The 17,791-nt window shown below is 53.2% G+C and overlaps 2 protein-coding genes across 3 annotated transcripts; one reads left to right on the plus strand and one right to left on the minus strand.

Annotated features, from left to right (window-relative positions):
• The first annotated feature begins 7,374 nt into the window (after window positions 1-7,374).
• LRRC25 (leucine rich repeat containing 25) lies at window positions 7,375-10,903 on the plus strand. The gene is made up of 3 exons (XM_004688174.2): window positions 7,375-7,508; window positions 7,978-8,743; window positions 10,335-10,903. The coding sequence occupies exons 2-3, from the start codon at window positions 7,986-7,988 to the stop codon at window positions 10,498-10,500; spliced, it is 924 nt and encodes a 307-aa protein (XP_004688231.1). The 5' UTR covers window positions 7,375-7,508; window positions 7,978-7,985; the 3' UTR covers window positions 10,501-10,903.
• A 501-nt stretch (window positions 10,904-11,404) lies between these two features.
• GDF15 (growth differentiation factor 15) lies at window positions 11,405-15,701 on the minus strand. 2 transcript variants are annotated; one of them, XM_012728969.1, is made up of 3 exons: window positions 15,419-15,701; window positions 13,665-14,325; window positions 11,405-11,444 (listed from the first exon to the last, which is right to left on the minus strand). In XM_012728969.1, the coding sequence occupies exons 1-2, from the start codon at window positions 15,699-15,701 to the stop codon at window positions 13,703-13,705; spliced, it is 906 nt and encodes a 301-aa protein (XP_012584423.1). In that variant the 3' UTR covers window positions 11,405-11,444; window positions 13,665-13,702. The 2 variants fall into 2 exon arrangements, with proteins under 2 accessions (XP_012584423.1, XP_004688232.1); XM_004688175.2 differs by lacking the exon at window positions 11,405-11,444 and having other exon boundaries at window positions 13,572-14,325.
• Between the last annotated feature and the right edge of the window lie 2,090 nt (window positions 15,702-17,791).

A 17,791-nucleotide genomic window follows, 5' to 3' on the forward strand; every position in this document is an offset into this window, starting at 1 on the left:
GTCCTCTCACCCCCTCCTCATCCTCCCGACCTCTCCCTCCTCCTCCACCTCTTCTCCCACACCCTGCTTCCTTCTACCCCCCTCCCCGCTCTACCTCCTCTTTCCCCTCCTCTCTCCACCTCCTAGTCTCCTCCTCTTCCTCCCTCCCCTTCCTCTTCCTCTTCTGTCTACCCCGCTGGTCTTCCTGCTGGTGATTCTGCATTTGCCGTGTTTGGATTTTCCCTTAATCTAAAATAAGATATCAAGGGCCCTCCCTGGTAGCACTACGAAGCTAGTGGCAGCCACTGCAGCACGAGTTCGATCCCCAGCCAGGGAGCTGACCCACTTGGCGCCGCAGACCGCTCATCTCACCCACTGCTCCCCTCAGCAGTGTGCTTAAATCTGCCTGTTCTGCTCCCCGTTCTGTCTCCTCTGAATCCTCTCACCGCCCCTGCACCTCTGCCCAGTACCCCAGTTCTGTATGCATAAATAAATCTTAAAAAAAAGACACCAGGTCGTCCGCATCGCATCGAGGCAACCACCATGTCCCACTAGAGCGACTCTCCTGGCCTGCAAGGCACTCCCTGCCAGGACTGCTGAGGGGGCCCGGGAGATTAAGCTGAGCATTTCGCTTAGAAATGCTGAGCATTTCGCTTAAGTCGTCGGGAAGACTGTGTTTTAGCCCTGAGGGGGGTTTTCCTTCTCTATAGAAGGTGGAAACAGCTTCCATCCACCTCACTGGGGGGAGCGGCTAGGGAGCGGGGTAGGACCCGGACTGGTGCCCCCTGAAGCTACTCCCCAGTCGGGAGCGAGAGACGGCCACTGCGGGAAGCAGGGTCTTTTCCTTTCAGAAGCTGTAACTATGGGTAATTTTCTAAGAGCGACACACAAAAAACGAAGATCCAAACAACACCAGGAGGGGAGAAACCGCAGCAGCGGAGGAGCCGAGGGTGGCTGGGGCAGGGCTGCAGCCTAGACCTGGGGGGGGGGGGGGGGGGGGCCCCAGCCTTGGGTGGGAGGTGGTTCAACCTCTGGAGTTTCTCACTTCCGAAATGGGGTTATACCCCAAGACCCATCGCCTGGAAGCATAGTGCGGGATGGAGGTTCCAGATATGGGTTTTCACTGTGGCTTTGCCAGGTCCCCTCTGTGTCCTGGAAGGGGAAGCCATCTGAGCCTCAGCCCAGTGGAGCATACTCTCCTCCAGAACCGGGGTTGGCCATCCGCACAGCGCACCGCCCTACTTCCCACCCTCTTCCTGCCCCCCCCCACCCGCAAATCAAGCCCCACCCCTCAGTCCTGCTAGAGAACTCCAGAGTCAATCCTGCAACTGGTGTGCCCAGGACCTCTGAGAGAGGCAGTATTTCTTGTTACAGATGGGGAAACTGAGGTTCGGAGAGGCACCAAGGGAGTCACGTGGGCAACCCCGAGCCAGCACTACGTCTGGTGGAGTGTCCCCCAAGTACCCTCCCTTGATCTGAGATCCTCACTCTGGGAAATTGGAGGCATTTTGTGGAAATCTCAGTGGGGCCCAGTCCAGGAAGGGAGGAATGGGGGAGGGGTAGTCCACAGCAACTGCAGAGAAAGTTCTGCAGGTGGAACTAGAGCTCAGAGCTGTGTACTTGCTCCAGGACACACAGCAGAGTAAGGGGGCCCTTGGTTCCACTTTGGAATGAGCTGGCAACACTCCTCCCCCTATTGCTTTATAGCCTTGCCATAGCATCCTAAAGTTCTGCCACCCTTCTGGGTGAGTACAGCTGGAGGGATCTTTTCTTCCTCTTCTGGGAGGCCCTCTGTATAATCACAGTGCTGGAGAGCTGACGTCTGCTGCAGCAGGAACTAGGCATGTTGTGTCCTTGGTACCATAGTTTCATTCCCACCTCAGGGTCTTTGCAGGGACTGTCCTCCTTGCCTGGGATGCCCTTCCTACCATCATTTTTTTTTTTTTTTTTTTTTTTTTCAGAAAGGCCCTCCAACCAACTTCTGGATGCATCTTCCTGGTCATCTTGCTTTTGCATGTTTATTGTCCGTGTCTGCAGTAATCTGTGCACTCCAAAGGGCTGGTAATCCAAATGTTGTGTTGGGTGACCCAGCACTTAGAATAGCACTTGTCACAGTTGCTCAATAAATATGTTTCTGACCATAAGCATGTTACCGATGTCCCCTCTGTGCCTCCAGTGCCCTCAAGGGTCTGGAGCAAGGGTCTGGAGCCAGCATGAGGCCTACATAAATGGTCATAACACTCTCACTCCAAAGGTGTGGCTAGGGTGGAATGTGCAAGTCAGAACTAGGGAAGAGGACCTATCTTCTGCCTCTAACGCCAACAGGGCCTGCAATTCAAAGTGCGACCACACGATGGCAGCAGATGCCAGCAGGACCTAAATTGGGGTGGGGTGGGGGGGATGTGTCCCAGCATCTACCGGTAAGACTTTGGAGAAGGTCTTCAAATCCCAAATTTTGGGTTGGAATCTAGTTGACTCTTCTCTTTTCTTTGCTTTTCTTTTCTTCTCTTTTTCTCCTCTCCTCTCCTCTCCTCCCCTTCCCTTCTTTCCCCTCCCCTCTCCTCTTCTTTCCTCTCTTCCCCTCTCCTCCCCTCCCCTCTCTTTTCCTCTCCTTTCCTCTCTTCTCCTCTCTCCTTCCCTCCCCTTCTCTTTTCTTTTCTTCCCTTCCCTTCTTTTCTTTAGATTCATTTATTCATGCATACAGAACTGGGGTACAGGGACGGTGAGAGGATTCACCAGAGACAGAGTGGGGAACAGAACAGGCAGATACATACACCAAGTACACTGCTGAGGGGAGCATCAGGCAAGACAGGAGGTCTGCCGTGTCATGTGGGTCACCCCCTAACAGGGGATGGCACTCATGCTGAAGTGGCTGCAGTTAGCTTCCTAGTGCAGGACTTTAACCTGGTGCACCACCAGGGAGGACCCCTAATCAGCTTTTCTTGACCTGGCCTGTGTCCCCAACCAAGCTGGAGTCTCAGTCATATTTACATATTCATGTAAATTTCAGGACAAAAAGGAGAAACAGAAAAAAATTGCCCAGAACATCTATGCCACACACAAAAAAACTTTGTTCCCATTTTGAACTAATATTACACATCTATTTTCCTCTTCCCTACCCCCCCTTTTTTTCTAGAAGCCTATCTTGACTACCTCTTTTCAAACTGTGAACCATTTCATTCTGCAAATCTGCACTCTGTTTAACCTTTTCTCCACAGCATTATTATTTCCCAAACTTCTTTTAATTTTCCAGTTTTTGGTTGAAAAAAAAAAACTGTCCCCAGGGGCAGGCATTTTGCTGCGTCCAGTAGGTGCTTAGTAAATATCTGTGGAGTGAAGGAAACCTTACAGACATAAGTAAAATTAAGCTAATAACCACCTGAGTAAACACTGGCATGAAGTTAAGTCCAAATCTGGGCCTCCGTGAGCCGCCTGGAAACTCACCAGAGCCCAGGAATGGCTCAGCTGACCTGCAGGGACAGTGGGAGATGAGTCTTGTCCAGAGCACATGGCCACAGAGCTGGATGCTCGGCGGCTGTGCAGCCTTGGGACAGTGGCTCTAACACACCCTACCTCAGTGTTCCTTGTCAGTAAAATGGCAGTCGTGACAGTTCAGCTCTGCAGGTGCAGATTATCTCATGTCATATTAATGAAGGAAGCAGTGCCTGGCCACTGCTACTACTATATGTCACTTCACCACATCCCAGTCAACAGGGGTCACATGGGTGTCGTGGTCCTGGCTGGCTCTGGCGTCCAGCTTGGGTCGAGTGGCTGTGCCATCTGGGTTTTTTTAATTAATTTTTGTGAAGAACTAGGGTGTCGGTAGGTCAGCTTCCAGGCTGGGGATGGAACTCAGGCCATAGTGGTGATAGCACTGAGACAACCTCTGGCCACGGGGAGGCCCTGCCATCTGGGCTTGCAGTGGCCCTGTGGCGCTCACACAGTGAAGCTGCCTCATGACGCATTTCTCAGAACTCAGCTCTGCTGCAAGATGACTCATGGCTGGGATTATTTTTAAATGCTTTTAAAATTGAGCTGCTGTATATTATTCCTTTATATCATTCCACTTATCTTCATTTAGGGTCCCAAGGAACAACCCCTAAGAATGGAGTTCTAGAGTGTAATTATTTGGGAGGTCAGTCCTAGGAGCCACAAGTAACCCCAGCAACTCTCCCCCCACCCACTCAGCCAACCAATTTTGGCCGGGTTCTGAGGGCACTCCCAGCTGTGGGCCCAGGAGGGAAGGAGCTGGGGCATTCTCAGCACTTCTCCTTTTATCTATGGTCTGTGCTGCTTCCAGGAGCTTCCAGTGGCCACAGCCCCTCAGCAAAGAAAGGCAGGCGTTACAGCTAGGCTGTGCTTGCTGACTGGTGCTCTCTCAGGGTCACACTTTATTTTCACACCACCCCTAAAAGGTGTTCAGAGGTTTCCGAAAATATATTGTCACTAACCATCTGATCTCAAGTACTTCTTTCTAGAAAGTAAACAAAACTTTACTTTCTGAGTGCAATTTGGGGGCACCGCTGGGCCACCATCTGGCCGTCCCCATCCCACCATAGGACACTTAACCAGTCCATTCATGACTCTGCTTTGACCTGTGTTTCTTCCGTAAAAGGACAGCAAAACCACCAGAAGGGTGGCTGTGAGGGTGTGAGACAGATGTGGACATGAGTGTGTATGACCCTCCCCAGGCTCCAGAGTCCAGGACTGAGACCTCCAGAACTCCAGACTCCTCCCAGAGTTCCAGATCCCAGGCCCCAAGTTTCCTCAGATTCATGTCCAAAACCGCCCCAGCCCTCCAGCTGGCCTCTGTCCCCCTCCCCCCTTACCCCTTCCTCCCCAGTGCTGTGCCTGCTGCTTCCTCTTTCCTCATTTCCTCCTCCTCTAAGAGGCCTCGCCACTCCCATGGCCTGGGGCATGGCGACCTCACCTGCACCCAGGCTCAGGTGCCTCCCAGGCCCAGCAGGCGGGTGCCCGACTTCCCTCTCTGCCTCTCAAAAGCTCAATATCGTATGTGTGTTCATGGCTGATTTTTGTGTTTTAACTAAACTGTGATTTGCCTCCACTCTGATAAGATCTTAAAATACAAAACATAAAAAAGTACATGGTGAGTTTCTCTCTTCCATCTGCCTGCCACCAAGAGGTGACCACGGCCATTTGCTTTTGTGTTTTACCAAAAGGAAAATTTTCTTGCTTTTTTCACTTAAACTTCTTCTCTCAGAGTCTCTCACCCAATCCTGTGCCTACCTCAGGGCTTTGCACAAGAGGTCCATCCCCAGGATGCCCCGAGTAAGCCTGCTTATCCTTCTGACTCAGGGTCCTTTGAGGGTCCTTTTAAATCACCGTCACCCTCCCCTTGCTTCTGCCTGTATCTTTCTCTGCATCAGTCCCCAACACCACTGTATGTGTTTCTTCATAGATCGTGCATGTGCCCTACCTCAGCTGCTGTAAGAACTTCACAGGGCAGGGATTTTATCTATTTTGCCCAGACAGTGGGAATTTGCTAAAACTTTGTGGAGAAAATGAATGGGTGTTTGCTTATTGCTTCTCAGAGATCTCTAATTGCTTTGGCTCTGTGAGACCTCCCAGAACGGATGAGCTGTTACTGAGCTAACCAATTCCTTTGGTTCTTTCCGGTTTCTCCCCACTGGATACCAAAGAGTGGAAGACGTGTAGTCATGTCTTTTTTTTTTTTTTTTACTGTGCAAAATAAACTTAAGATTTACCGTTTTAAAGTGAACAATTCAGCAGTTTTTAGTGCATTTATAATGTATATAGTTAGCACCTCCATCTAGTTCCAGAACATTCCATGCATCCTTTCTCCCCCACCTCTGACAACCACCCCTCTGCCTCCTGCCTGAGTCTGCCTGTTCTGGACATTTCAGGTAAGGATCACACCCCTGAGGCCTTTTGTGCCTGGCCCCTCACTCAGCACTCTGTTTTCAGGCTCATCCACGTTGTATGTGTGTCAGGGCTTCCCTCCTTTCCGTGGCTGTGATACTCCACTGTGTGGACGGACCTCATTGTGTTCATCTATTATGATTATTTCACACCTGGCGTTTTGCAAGCAGACAAACACTTAGGAGAATCTTAGGAGCGGGATTGCTGGGCCAGCGCATGCATGTCTTCACCAACCTGGTGGCCTGTGCGTGTTAGGAGGGTTGGCTTGCCTCCTCACACTGGTGCAGCAAGTGTTATCACACTTTTGAATTTTTCCAGTCTGATTGGTGGAAACAAACAGTTGCTGAGAGTTGTCATGGCTTGTAATTTCTTATTAGAAGTATGTTGAGGTATGTTAAGAACCTACCTCCAAGTTTGGCAGTGGGGAGAGAGAGAGACGAAGGAGAGGAGGGGAGCAGACTCCAGTCTCTCAGGGCTCAGGAGAAGATTTGAATATTCACCCATTTCATAGACACGGAGCCACAGCGTGCTTGAGGAGACACAGTAAGTCAGGGACGGGACTGGATCGCAGCCTGGCTTCCCTGATGGCCTTACCCATCACTTCACTTCCTCCTTGATTTCCCTTTGTCATCACCCCTTGGGTCTGGCTAGTAACTCCCGCTCCCTCTGGATCCAAGAGACCCGCTCCGAAGGGATTTTTTGATACAAGGCCATCCCCTGCACACACCTGCCTTGGCGCTCCAGGGCCCTCAGAATAAAACCTCACTCAGCCTGGAGTGAGGGTGACCTCCCCTCACCATCTCCTCCTCTCTCTGCTCCAGCCAGCACCCCCCACCCCACACTCAGCCAGCCTCTCTCTGGCTGTGCCTTCACGTCTGCCTACGACTCTGACTCATCCTCCAAGGCCCAGACTTAATGTCCCCTCACAACACCCTCCAGTCTGGCAGCACCATCGTGTGTGAATTATCATCTCCCAGAGTGTGGTGGAGTCAAAGGCAGGTTTTCAGGAATCTTTGGCAAAGTCCTCCTCAGGTACAGAAACTCTAATTCTAGCCTTGCCGCCACCAAGAAGCCTTCCCCTGTCCCTCCCTCTCCTCCTGGCCTGGGCTCCTCTGGACCGGAGGGGTGTCATTGTCCAGGTTGGTCCTCTCCTGAGACTGACTGCTGCTCCCCATGCTCAGTCCTCTTGGGGGTTCAGCATGGGTAATGTATGTTGAGTGAGTAGATGAATGTGTCGAGAATCAAGTGACATGAGATTAGCAAATTGATGAGGTAGCACGCACTTGGGGGGTGTTTAAGGGGGACGTGTATGTTTCGGGTTCGGCAAGAGGGAAGCAGGACCCTGGGCTGCCACTCCCCCTCCCGTGAGAACCCCAACCTTGAGGCCTTGCTTGGGGGCGGGTCTCCTTTCAGCTTTATTCTTCCCCTCCGCACTCCACCCGGACACCAGTTCCTCTTCCCTCTGAGTGAGTCTCAGGTTGCAGAGCCCAAGGACCGCCTGGGACCGCAGGGACCTGCGGAGGTGCCTGAGGCGATCCTGGCCCCAGTCCAAGGGACCGGCGCAGCCCCAGGGCACTGGAGTCTTCGAGCAGCTGAGGCAAAGGGTGCTTGCTGGTGAGCCCTGAAAGGTAGGACTGCGTGCACTGGGATTGGGTCTGTGCAGGGACTGAAGGCTAAAGCTGGGGGTGCCCAGCCCACCCCAGGGCGGGGAGCTCCCAGCAGGTGGAGGAGAAAACAATCAGAGGCTGTTGCCATTTCAGGGCAACATTGGCATTCGGCCCTATCTTAGCCAATGGCCAGTGCGGGTTCCTGTAAAGGGGAGGTTTGGGGGGGCGGGATGCGGCAGTGGGCAGCTTAGCTGGAAGGAGTGCATCTGCCTGGAGGGGAAAGGGCTGACTGAGGCAGGGGTCTTTGGTCTTCCATTCCCAGAGGGAGAGACAGAGGTTGGGAGCAAGAGCTGGGTAACCAGGGGCTGAGTTTTACCATTTTAACCAGGGCCTGAACTGCTCCGAGCTATAAAACAAAAAACCGAAAAACCCCGGCGGTAAGGGTTACCACAGGCTGAGGTCAGGGCTTGGATCCGGTGTCTCTGCCTAGGTGTCTGCATGGGGGACGCCCTGGCCTTGGTGCTGTTGCTGCCGCTGCTGCTGCAGACTGCAGGCAGCAAGGAAATAATGTCCTGCGAGGTGTACTCGGGGCCTGTGAACTGGACCAGCCCGTTTCCGGACAAATGCTTGAACTTTAGTGGCAAAAACCTGACCCAGCTTCCGAACCAGTCTCTGCAGGCTAGAGACTTGGAATTCCTGTATCTGTCTGGGAATGGCCTTCGAGAACTCCTGTGGACCTCCTTCAGACAGCTGAATAAGCTGAAGCTCCTGGATGTGACAGACAACCCACTGGAAAAAATGGAGCATCAGTTGGCCACACACTGTGAGCTTCAACTGAAGGCAGACTGCAGCTGTGCCCTAGAATCCTGGTACCAGCTACGGCAAGACAACTGCTCTGACCACCTGGAGTGCCTGGACAGAACAGGCTACACCTGGCACAATTTCTCCACTTTCCCCTGCCCCCATGGCCCGAGCACTATGACCACTGTGGCACTGGCGGTGAGTGGAAGCCTGCTCCTTGTGCTTGCCATTGCTGGCCCAGTCTTGGCCTGGGGACTCCGGGGGCGCCGGACATCTAGTAATCCAATCCAGGGCAAAATGTGGACTGCTCAGGACAGTCCCAAGCCTGGCTGGAATCAGCAGCCTCGGTATAGTAACCGGGGCTTCAGCCCGAAGCCTCCAGCAGCTGCCCTGCCCAGCCCCTCCTCACCTGACTATGAGAATATGTTCCAGGGTCAGCCAACTGCCAGGCACAGGTGAGTGATTCACACACTAGCCTGCAAATCTCTGGAGCTAGGAGGCTAGGGTTCAACTCTCTGCCTTTCGCAAGCTGGGTGACCTTGGGCAAGTAACTTTCTTTGGGCCTCAGTTTCCTCATCTGCAAAATGGTGGTAACATATCCCACCTCAAGGGTTTGGGATTAGAACTGAGTTGAGTTCCTGTATATGGCACCAACTCCCTCCCTATAACCCACAAACCAAATTTCTGGCAGACAAGGATGAGGAGAGAGGAGACGAGTACTCAAGATGGAGCTGGGGCTCTGTGGTGAGAGTCAGCAGCCTGGGCTCAGCTCTCCTGTGACCTGGAACTCTCTCTGGACTTCTGTTTCTGTCTCTGTAGAATGGGACAGCCCTCTACTCCACTCCCCTTGACACACAGGAGAGGCTAAGTAGGCCATTTGTATTTGTGTCCGTCTCCCTTCATGAAGGCCTGACACGTCCAGATGATTTGGCTGGGCTTAGGTAAATGGGTTCAACTTTTTCAGACTGGATGAGGAAATGGAGGATATTTCAGGAGGCGGCACAAGAGAGGGGTGTGGAAGGTGCGGGGAGAAGGCCACGAGGTAGGAGAGAACAGAGAAAGAGCTGTGAAAGGGGCCTTAGAAGGCAAGACTTGGAGTTGAGCCTGGAGGAGCCTGGTAGGATCCAAGCTGGAGGGGAACAGGGTCATGGCTGGGTTTGGCAATCAGAGTCCACAAGGTGGGGAAGCCAGTGGCATGCTGTTGGTGAGAAATGAAAGAATATGCAAAGCAGACGCAAATAGATTCAAAAGCAGAAGTGGTCTGTGCAGGGAGCTGAAGGCCCAAGGCTCAGGGAGGCAGCTGGTGTTCCCACACTGGCTCAGCTTCACCCTCACCAAGTCCTCAGGCCAGTCTCCTTCAGAAATATGATTTAAAATTGACTGTGTCGTTCCCATACTGTGTTTCACTGTTGCACAAAGGAAGGGCCTGGGAGAAAGGGGCTGGCTTCCCACAGCTACAGTGGGTCAGAAGTGGAGGCAGTGGTGTTCGGGTCTCCATATGAAAATGTAGATGACTGACGGACAGTGGCCATGGTTATGGGGGGGCTAGGATGGTCTAGGGGCAGGCAGTTCTTCTTTCAGGGTCTTGCCTGCCATAGTTAGACATTCCTAAGAAACTATCTCCTTTGTAGACCATGGTCACAAAGTCAGTTACTTTGGGGACCTGGAGAAACATTTCCCATCTAAAGGGGAAGATTCTGTTTGACTTCAGCCATTTCTGTCCACATGACTGGTGTGACCAGTGCTGCTGATTTTTCAAGAGGAAAGAGGTCTAGATTCTAATGTAAAAAAATGAACAACTATGTCCTCTAAGGAAGGAAAAAACCCTACCATGAGCTCAATGTCATCAGACCATAGCATAATATAATGCTGAACCCACAGAATCTCCTCTGGATCATGGGCCTTTACTTCCTTTCCTCAGAAAAGGTTGGACTGAGGTGGCCCATGCCTCACTTTCCTCCTAGGAGTGAACTCAGCTGCCTGAGAGTGTCTCTCAAAGCTGCCACATGGTCCCCCTAAGCCCGCCCCTCCCACCTGTCCCCACAGGTCCCATACTTCAGAGGACAGTGAAGTCTACATGAACTACGAGGGTGGTGACCGGGACTCCCAGCCCGTCTACTGCAATCTGCAGGCCCTGGGTCAGGCCCCACGGGGCCAGCCCCCGCCGGCCCAGACCTGCCTGGATGAAGAGTATGTGGTGCCCGGGCGCTGAGTCTGCAGCCTGCGGGTGGCCTGAGGCAGCCCTGCTCTTCCCTGGCCTCATCTTCCCATCCAAGGAATGGCGCAAACCAGGGAGACCCGTCTTTGGTCCCCACTCTGCTCCTCAGTCCCCTGGCTGCGAGAAGAGGAAGAGCAGGGACCCTTAAAACAAGGACAGGAGGGCTGACACGGGGACCCTGTCATCACCCTGCTGGTTGTGTGCAAATGGCTCTCGGTAAATAAAAACCAGGGGCTACTGGCTGCTGGCTCTAGAAAGGACCTCCTGAGCCGCCAAGACCAGAACTCTGAGACACCAAATTGTTCCAGCCTTGTCCCTCCCATCTGTACCTCACAGGTCCCCCTAAGCCCTCTCTAGGCTCAACCCCTGTGGCAGCCCAAGCTGGCCCTGGAAGACTCTTCCTAATTCATTAATCTGGTCTCTTCCCTGCTCACATGGCTCCACTGCCCCCAGAGCCTCGGCCCTCAAGGTCCAGCCTTGCCTATTCATGACCCCTCATCCTTCTGCCCTCTGGTCTGGATCTCTCGCCCCGCTTCACTACAGTTTGCACTGTCCGCCTTTGCCCATGCCATCCAGGAGGCGTGGGCAGCAGTCCTGGCTCCACTAAGAGCTGGGCCTCAGTTACCCCATATGTTAAGTAGGATCAGAACTGGTCTCTAAGGCTATTTAAAAGACAAACATTTTTTTTTTTTAAAGATTTATTTATTTATTCATACAGAACTGGGGTATAGGCCAGAGGCTCAGGGACGGTGAGAGGCTTCACCAGAGACAGAGTGGGGAGCAGAACAGGCAGATGGACGAAGTACACTGCTGAGGGGAGCAGCGGGCGGGTCAGGAGAGGTCTGGCTCGCCATGTGGTCTCCTCCGGGGCAGGCGGCAGGCGGGAATCGAACTCATGCGCAAGTGGCTTCAGATTCTCAGTGCTGCGCTCCAACCCGCTGCGCCACCAGGGAGGGCCAAAGACAAACATTTTTTATGTGTAGAAGAACTGGGGTGTAGGCCAGAGATGCAGGGGCGGGGCACAAGAGGAAACACCAGAGACCGTGTGGAGAGAACAGATGGATTTACTAAAATACCCTGCTAAGGGGAGCAGCGGGTGAGACAGGAGAGGGCTGCTGCATCTAACGCTATTTTAGCTGAGTTCATCCTTCAAGGGCCACCTTCTTGGAGAAACCTTCCCTGGTTGCTCCTCAAGCCAAATTCTCAGAGCTCAGTGCATTTCAAGAGTTTGGTCAAGCTTATGCTTCAGCTAGGTTTTCATCAACTGACCCCAGCTCCTGCCAAATCCCCAACATATGGGAGGCACAGCTGGATACCCTAAATCCTGGGGGGGGGTGCAAACCTATGCTGGAGGAAGGGATGGAGCTGGGGTTCTCAGAGGGAGACACCTGAAGGAGTTTGAAAAGGCCTCATGGCGGGGGGGGGGGGGGGGATGGGGGGGATATGCAGTGGGGTTTGGAACCTGCATAGGTGGCTGAGGAGCACAGGGGACCAACCCAGCAAGAACCAGCCTGGAGAAGTGAGAGGCACGCGGCTGCAGCGTCCAGCAAAGGCAACAGCTGACGCCTAGGGAGAGACTCAGTGGCCCGGCAAACTTTGGGGGGCCCTAGTATTGAGTTTAAGAGACCCTTGGATTCTGAACACTTGGGAGTGGACCTGGGGCAGATGAGTGGTCCTAAAAGGGTCTTCCTCTGCCTGGCATCCCTGTGTCCCCACCCTTCACGCTGCTCCAGCTCCTGCATTGTGCGCTGTCCTCTCAGCACAAATCAGACTGGCCCTCTCCAGCCACCACTCCCTTCATGCCTTTGTAATGCTGCAGGAATAGGCCTGCACTGCCACCGCCATCTGTGAGATTTGCTGGGGGCTGTCCTCCCACCACAGCTTTGCTCACCCCCACTTCAGTGCCTTTGCACCTGCTGTTCCTTCTGCCTCAAATATCCACCCTCCAACTCTCCCCCTAGTTCTTTCTCCACGTCTCAGTTCAGACATCCCGTCCTCAGCCTCCATTCTCAACAATTCAGTAACTCCTAACACACTTCCTGTGATGGGCTCAGAGGCACAGTTCTATGGCAATCGGCCACCTTCTTGTAATTTATCTCTGTATTGTCTTCCTGGCTTGATGGAGTGCTAGCTGGGTGGGTTTGCCTGTCCTGCTACTTCTGTTCAGTGTCCATTCAGGGCTTGGCACCCAGCAGGCATCACTGAGTATATTCAAGGGAACCTGCAGCATTCTAGTCTGCCTCTGGGTGGCAGCACTCACAGGGGACGCCTCACAACACTGGAAGGAAGTGCAGGGACTGTTCTGGAAGGAGGTACTCCCGTGACAGTTCTCAGGGTGGACAGGTGGGTGGGTGTGGGGAAGGGGCTGGACTTGGCCCATCTCAGTGATTCCAAGATGATAAATAGGAAGACTATATAACCTGGGTGAGGTGTGCATAGACAACGCTCTACTCAACTTATTTCTCCCTGCTCGCTATAGGAAAGGGTAGAGGCATCATTAACATGGAGAGAGGTGTCATCAACAGGCTGTGCGATGGAACCCTTCTAGTTTGGGGGCAGCACCATACACAGTGTGCTTGACTGCAGACAGGTATGACTCTAGGTTGCCTGTGTTGAGAAAGAGAACTCCAGCGCTGGGAGACAGCAGGATGATGATACAGGCAGGGCCAGAAGCAAGAGGAGAGAGAGATGAGGCAGATGGAGACAGAACAGAGGGTCAAGAAACAGGGGGCTAGAGAAGCCCCATGACAGAGGGGGATGTCCCAGGATGCCCTTAAGACTCACTGTCGTCAGAGGGGCCGTTCAGTTGCATGGCAACACAAGAATGCCCCAACACCCATTCCAGACCCCTCCACTCCTCACTGTTCCCGGTTTCCAACCCTGACCAAGGCAGCGAGGGGTTCTTTCCGAGGTCTAGCCAGCCCTGGACACCACAGGGGTTGAGTTACAGTTTTCTTTTTATTCCCAAAGTTTGAAGTTTGTACATTCCCAAATGTACACCATCAGGCCAGCCTTTCCTCAGGCCTCCGGTTCCCAGGCAGATCACCCCAATAAATTAATAATAAATACAAACCTATAAATACAATGCTTTGGGCAGGAGTGGTTATGGAAGGGCTACTCAGTTTTTAAGAAGTCATAGCACAGAAGAATGAGGTCACCTCCTCTGTGGACACCGCAGGAGTGAGGCTGAGGGGTCTCATGCGCAGTGGCAGTCCTTGGCAACTAGGTCGTCGAAGGGCGTGAGGGCCACGCGGCCGTCACTATCCCGGTGCATAAGCACCACCGGCTCGTAGCTGGCGGGCACGCAGCAGGGCGCAGGCGCAGCCTCCGGGTTCAGGCCGTGAAGGCGCGCCTGCATCTGCGCGTGCGTGTTGGCTGACCGGAACTGGCTGGGGCAGGCGCCGACGCAGATGCGCACGTCCACCTCGCGGGGCGCCATCACCCAGTCCGCCCAGCCCAGGTCCTCCAATGACGCGCGCAGGCTCCGCAGGCGGCAGCAGCGCCCAGCCCCGAGCGGGCAACCGTCCGAGCTGCGCGCGTGCGCGCTGCGGCGCCCCCTGGCGGTGGCTGTCAGCCAATGCAGCTCCAACTGGGGCTGTTCCGTAGACCCTTGGGCGGGTAGCGAAGATCGCAGGCGGAGTGTGAGCACCTTTCCAAGGCCGAGCTGACGTCGCAGTGGACGCGTCACGTCCCATGAGATAGGGGCCGTCGGGGACAGTCGGAACAGCGCGCGGTGCAGGCGGGAGGCTTCGGGGAGCCCCTCAAAAAGGGCTGCCTTGGGGATGCGCATACGCACGTGGCTGCCTGGCCCAAGTTGTACTGCAGGGGGTGGAGGGGAGAGGGGAGGGAGCCAGTCACTCTATGGGCTGAATGTACCCATCCAGGGCCTTTGCACGTGCTGTTCACCCTAGCAGGCATACTCTTCCTTACATTTTCCCACATTTTCTCAGCCTGCATGGCACACAGTAGGTGCTTAGTAAATATTTGCAGGAATGAATGTAGAACCCATGTTTAGAGAGACTGAGGTTTCAGCGCTGGCTCTGCCTCCGACCCAGTGCCTGGGGCTGGTGCTACAGCAGTCAGTTACTGGCTCTTTAAATCTCTGGGTCTCCGTTTCCATATCTGAGAAATGAAGAGTGCCAGGTTTCCCCAGTTCCCCCAATACCTACATCAGCGGGGTGAGAGGATAGGGGGAGGGGGAGGTAGGAACCGGGGCTTGAGTGCCTTGGACTCAGTCCCCCTGGCTGGGAGTCTCACAGCAAAATCGGGGTTAGACAGGATAAGAGCGCTCTCTTCTGGTCAGGGACCATTCCCCAAGCCTCTCTCAGTCTATGGTGAAATCCGGGTCTTCCACACATTCTTACTCCTGTAGCCTGAAAGATGGCCACGAAAATATTCCCCTCTCTCCCACCCCTAAGACAACCGTCTCGTGGAACTTTAGCGGAATCTTTGCGCTCGATTGCATCAGATTCGGTGCCAGCCGAGAGGCCGGTTCTGAGCTGCACACAGCCCTGTCCCCGCCCCCTTCCTCCCCTTCGCGTTCTTCTTTCCTCCGGGTACCTCCCCCCCACCCCCAAACACACACCCCTACAACCCAGAGCAGGGACCACTCCTTTTGCCAGACCTGGTCTCTGGGTCCTCCCGGCTCTGTGAGCCTTCAAGAGAATCGCTGGCATCTCTGAACCTGTTTCTCCACCTGGCACCTGGAGAGAGTTTGTAACATCTCAGGCTGGCTTAGCCTCACCTTGTGTCTGTGATACAGTCTGGCTGCCAGTTCCCCCATCACCACAGAAGGGGGACTTTCTTGCCAGGTGGGGAAACTGAGGCTCAGAGGCACACTTGAGGATTCTAGGATAAAGTCACTGGGTACCATGATGGCTGGGGGGACCAGGGTCTCCCAGATTTCACTCACGCTTTGGGATGAGTATCCTGATTTGAGTGGCTGGGATGAGGTCCGAAGTCCTGTCTTCCCAGTCCTGGGTCTCCTCAAGTCTGCTCTGTAGGCTCTCATAGCCCTTCCGTAGCCCCTGAAATCTAGGGACATCCAGACTGGAGGGCAAGTCAGAAGAGCTTGGGAGGTTGGAGAGTTGCTCCTGGGCCAGAGATAGGGCATGTCCGGCCCCCAGCCCAGAAAGCACCAGCAGCATAGGGAGCATTGGCGAGTGGTGGGGTAGTGTCCGGTCCTGTCTGGGCATGAGCATGCTAGTTACACGCAGAGCAGAGACTGACCCGGACGCTGCTGGACAGGCCTTTATAGTCCCAGGACTTTGTCCAACCCCGCCTGCCTGGTCCCGCCTGCGTGGGTGCAGAGTAAACACTGCAGGGACCACAGCTGGTAGGGGCTTCAGCTGAGTTTTGAGAGGCACTGTGGAGGGGGTGTTCCTGTGGAAGATGGGGACAACCCTCTCCAGGAGCCTGTCTGCACCCCAGTAGTCACTTCTGTGAAATGGAGACTTGGTCTCAGCTCACAGGGCTACTGAGAAGGATTTACTCAGAAAGATTTATTACTACTGCTAATTCCATAACAAGACCTTAAAGGTGGCAGGGTATCTTCCCTGGCGGGATGCCTTCTCTGCTTAGGATCAAAGGCTGAAGGAAAAAACAAAGGAAGCAAGGGAGATAGAGCCAGAAAGTGCAACTTTGGGCAAGTTGTGCAACAGCGTTATGCAACCATCACCTCTACATAGTTTCAGAACATTTCATCACCCCAAAAGGAGACCCCCATCCCCACGAGAGGCAGGCCACTCTCCACCTGCCTCTCCCAGCCCCTAATAATCATTGATCTTCCTGCCTGTAAATTTGCCGATTCTGGACAATTCATATTAATAGCTGCACCCAATTTCCGATGTTTGGGGGGGTTTCCCATGCCAACAATTGTCCAACACCTACAATTCAACTCAGTCCCAACCACAGGTAGAAGGCTCAGTCCTATTAGACTGTCCCTCTTCTCCCTCAAGCTGCCACTTGCCCTAGTCCAGGTTGTCATTTGTGCTTCTGACCGACCAACTCCATTTTGGAGGTCCTGTGCCCCCTCCTAGGTTCAATTATTTGCTACAGCAGCTCATGGAATTCAGGAAACCTTTGCTCACTAGGTTACCACCTCATTACAAAGGCTATTGGAGGACACAAGTCACCAGCCAGGCAGAGCACATCATCTCTGCACTTCTTGTTCACCACCCAGCATTCCTCCAAACCTCGGCCTTCTGGGCTTTTATGGAATCTTCAATACAATGGCATGATTGATTAAGTCCAAACTGTTGGAGATTGATTTAATTTCCAGACCACCTCTCCCATGGTCATGGATGGGACTGGAAACTCCAACCCTCTAATCATATCGTTGGTTCTCCAGGCAACTAGCCCCACCCTTAGGTGCTCCCAGAAGTCACCCCATTCACGTCACGAAAGTCACCTTTATCAATCACTCTCAACACCTGGGAAATCCCAAGGGTTTTATGAGCTTCTGTTGGAACAGGGAACAAATATTTATTTACTGCATCAAGGTATCACACAAGTAAATGGATCGCACAGTGTATGGCCCTCTGTGCCTGGTTTCCCGCTCAGCGTCATGGCTCAGGCTCATCCCTGAGGCCATGTGCCAGGCTTCATTCCTCTTCGTAGCTAGTGGTACTCCCTTGTGTGACTGGACCACAACTTCTTCTGTTGTTCCACTGATGAACATTTGGACTATTTTCGCCTTTTGGGTGATTGAGAAATAGTGCTTCTGTGAAGATTCATGTACAAAATTTTGAGGACCTGTTTTTGAGTGTTGTAGGGATATACCCAGAAGTGGAATGGCTGGGTCACATGGTCATTTTATATTTAACTTTTTTCTTTTTTGCAATTTTTAATAGATTTATTTATTTAGTTATACAAGAGCTGGGGTACAAGCCAGAAGTGCAGGGGGTAAGAGGATTCACCAGAGACAGAGTAGGGAACAGAATAGGCAGATTAACCAAAATACACTGCTGAAGGGAGCAGTGGGCAGGACAGGAGAGGGCTGCCATGCCATGTAGGTCAGCTCCCTGGCCAGGGATTGAACTGGTTCTGCAGTGGCTGCGGACAGCTACATAATGCTGTGCTTTAACCTGTTGCACCACTAGGGAGGGCCCTATACTTAACTTTTCAAAAAGTCACCAGACTATTTTCCATAGCTTCTGCCTTTTATTTTTTTAACTTTTATTGAGATGTGACTTACATTAGCGAAAATGGACTAATTTTAGATACTCAGCTCAATGAGATTTCACAAGGATGTTTCCTATGGGATCACTTCCTGGATGAGGTTCCA

The sequence above is a fragment of the Condylura cristata genome, unplaced genomic scaffold, assembly GCF_000260355.1.
Source record: "Condylura cristata isolate star-nosed mole 26May11 unplaced genomic scaffold, ConCri1.0 scaffold00024, whole genome shotgun sequence".
NCBI lineage: Eukaryota > Metazoa > Chordata > Mammalia > Eulipotyphla > Talpidae > Condylura > Condylura cristata.

Excerpts from the sequence above, each read along its gene's own strand:
- LRRC25 (XM_004688174.2), top strand. The coding sequence starts at position 7,986 with ATGGGGGACGCCCTGGCCTTGGTGCTGTTGCTGCCGCTGCTGCTGCAG. Across the intron at positions 8,744-10,334 it reads CAGCCAACTGCCAGGCACAG|GTCCCATACTTCAGAGGACA; the intron begins GTGAGTGATTCA and ends CTGTCCCCACAG.
- GDF15 (XM_012728969.1), bottom strand. The coding sequence starts at position 15,701 with ATGCCCAGACAGGACCGGACACTACCCCACCACTCGCCAATGCTCCCT. Across the intron at positions 14,326-15,418 it reads CAGGATACTCATCCCAAAGC|TACAACTTGGGCCAGGCAGC; the intron begins GTGAGTGAAATC and ends CACCCCCTGCAG.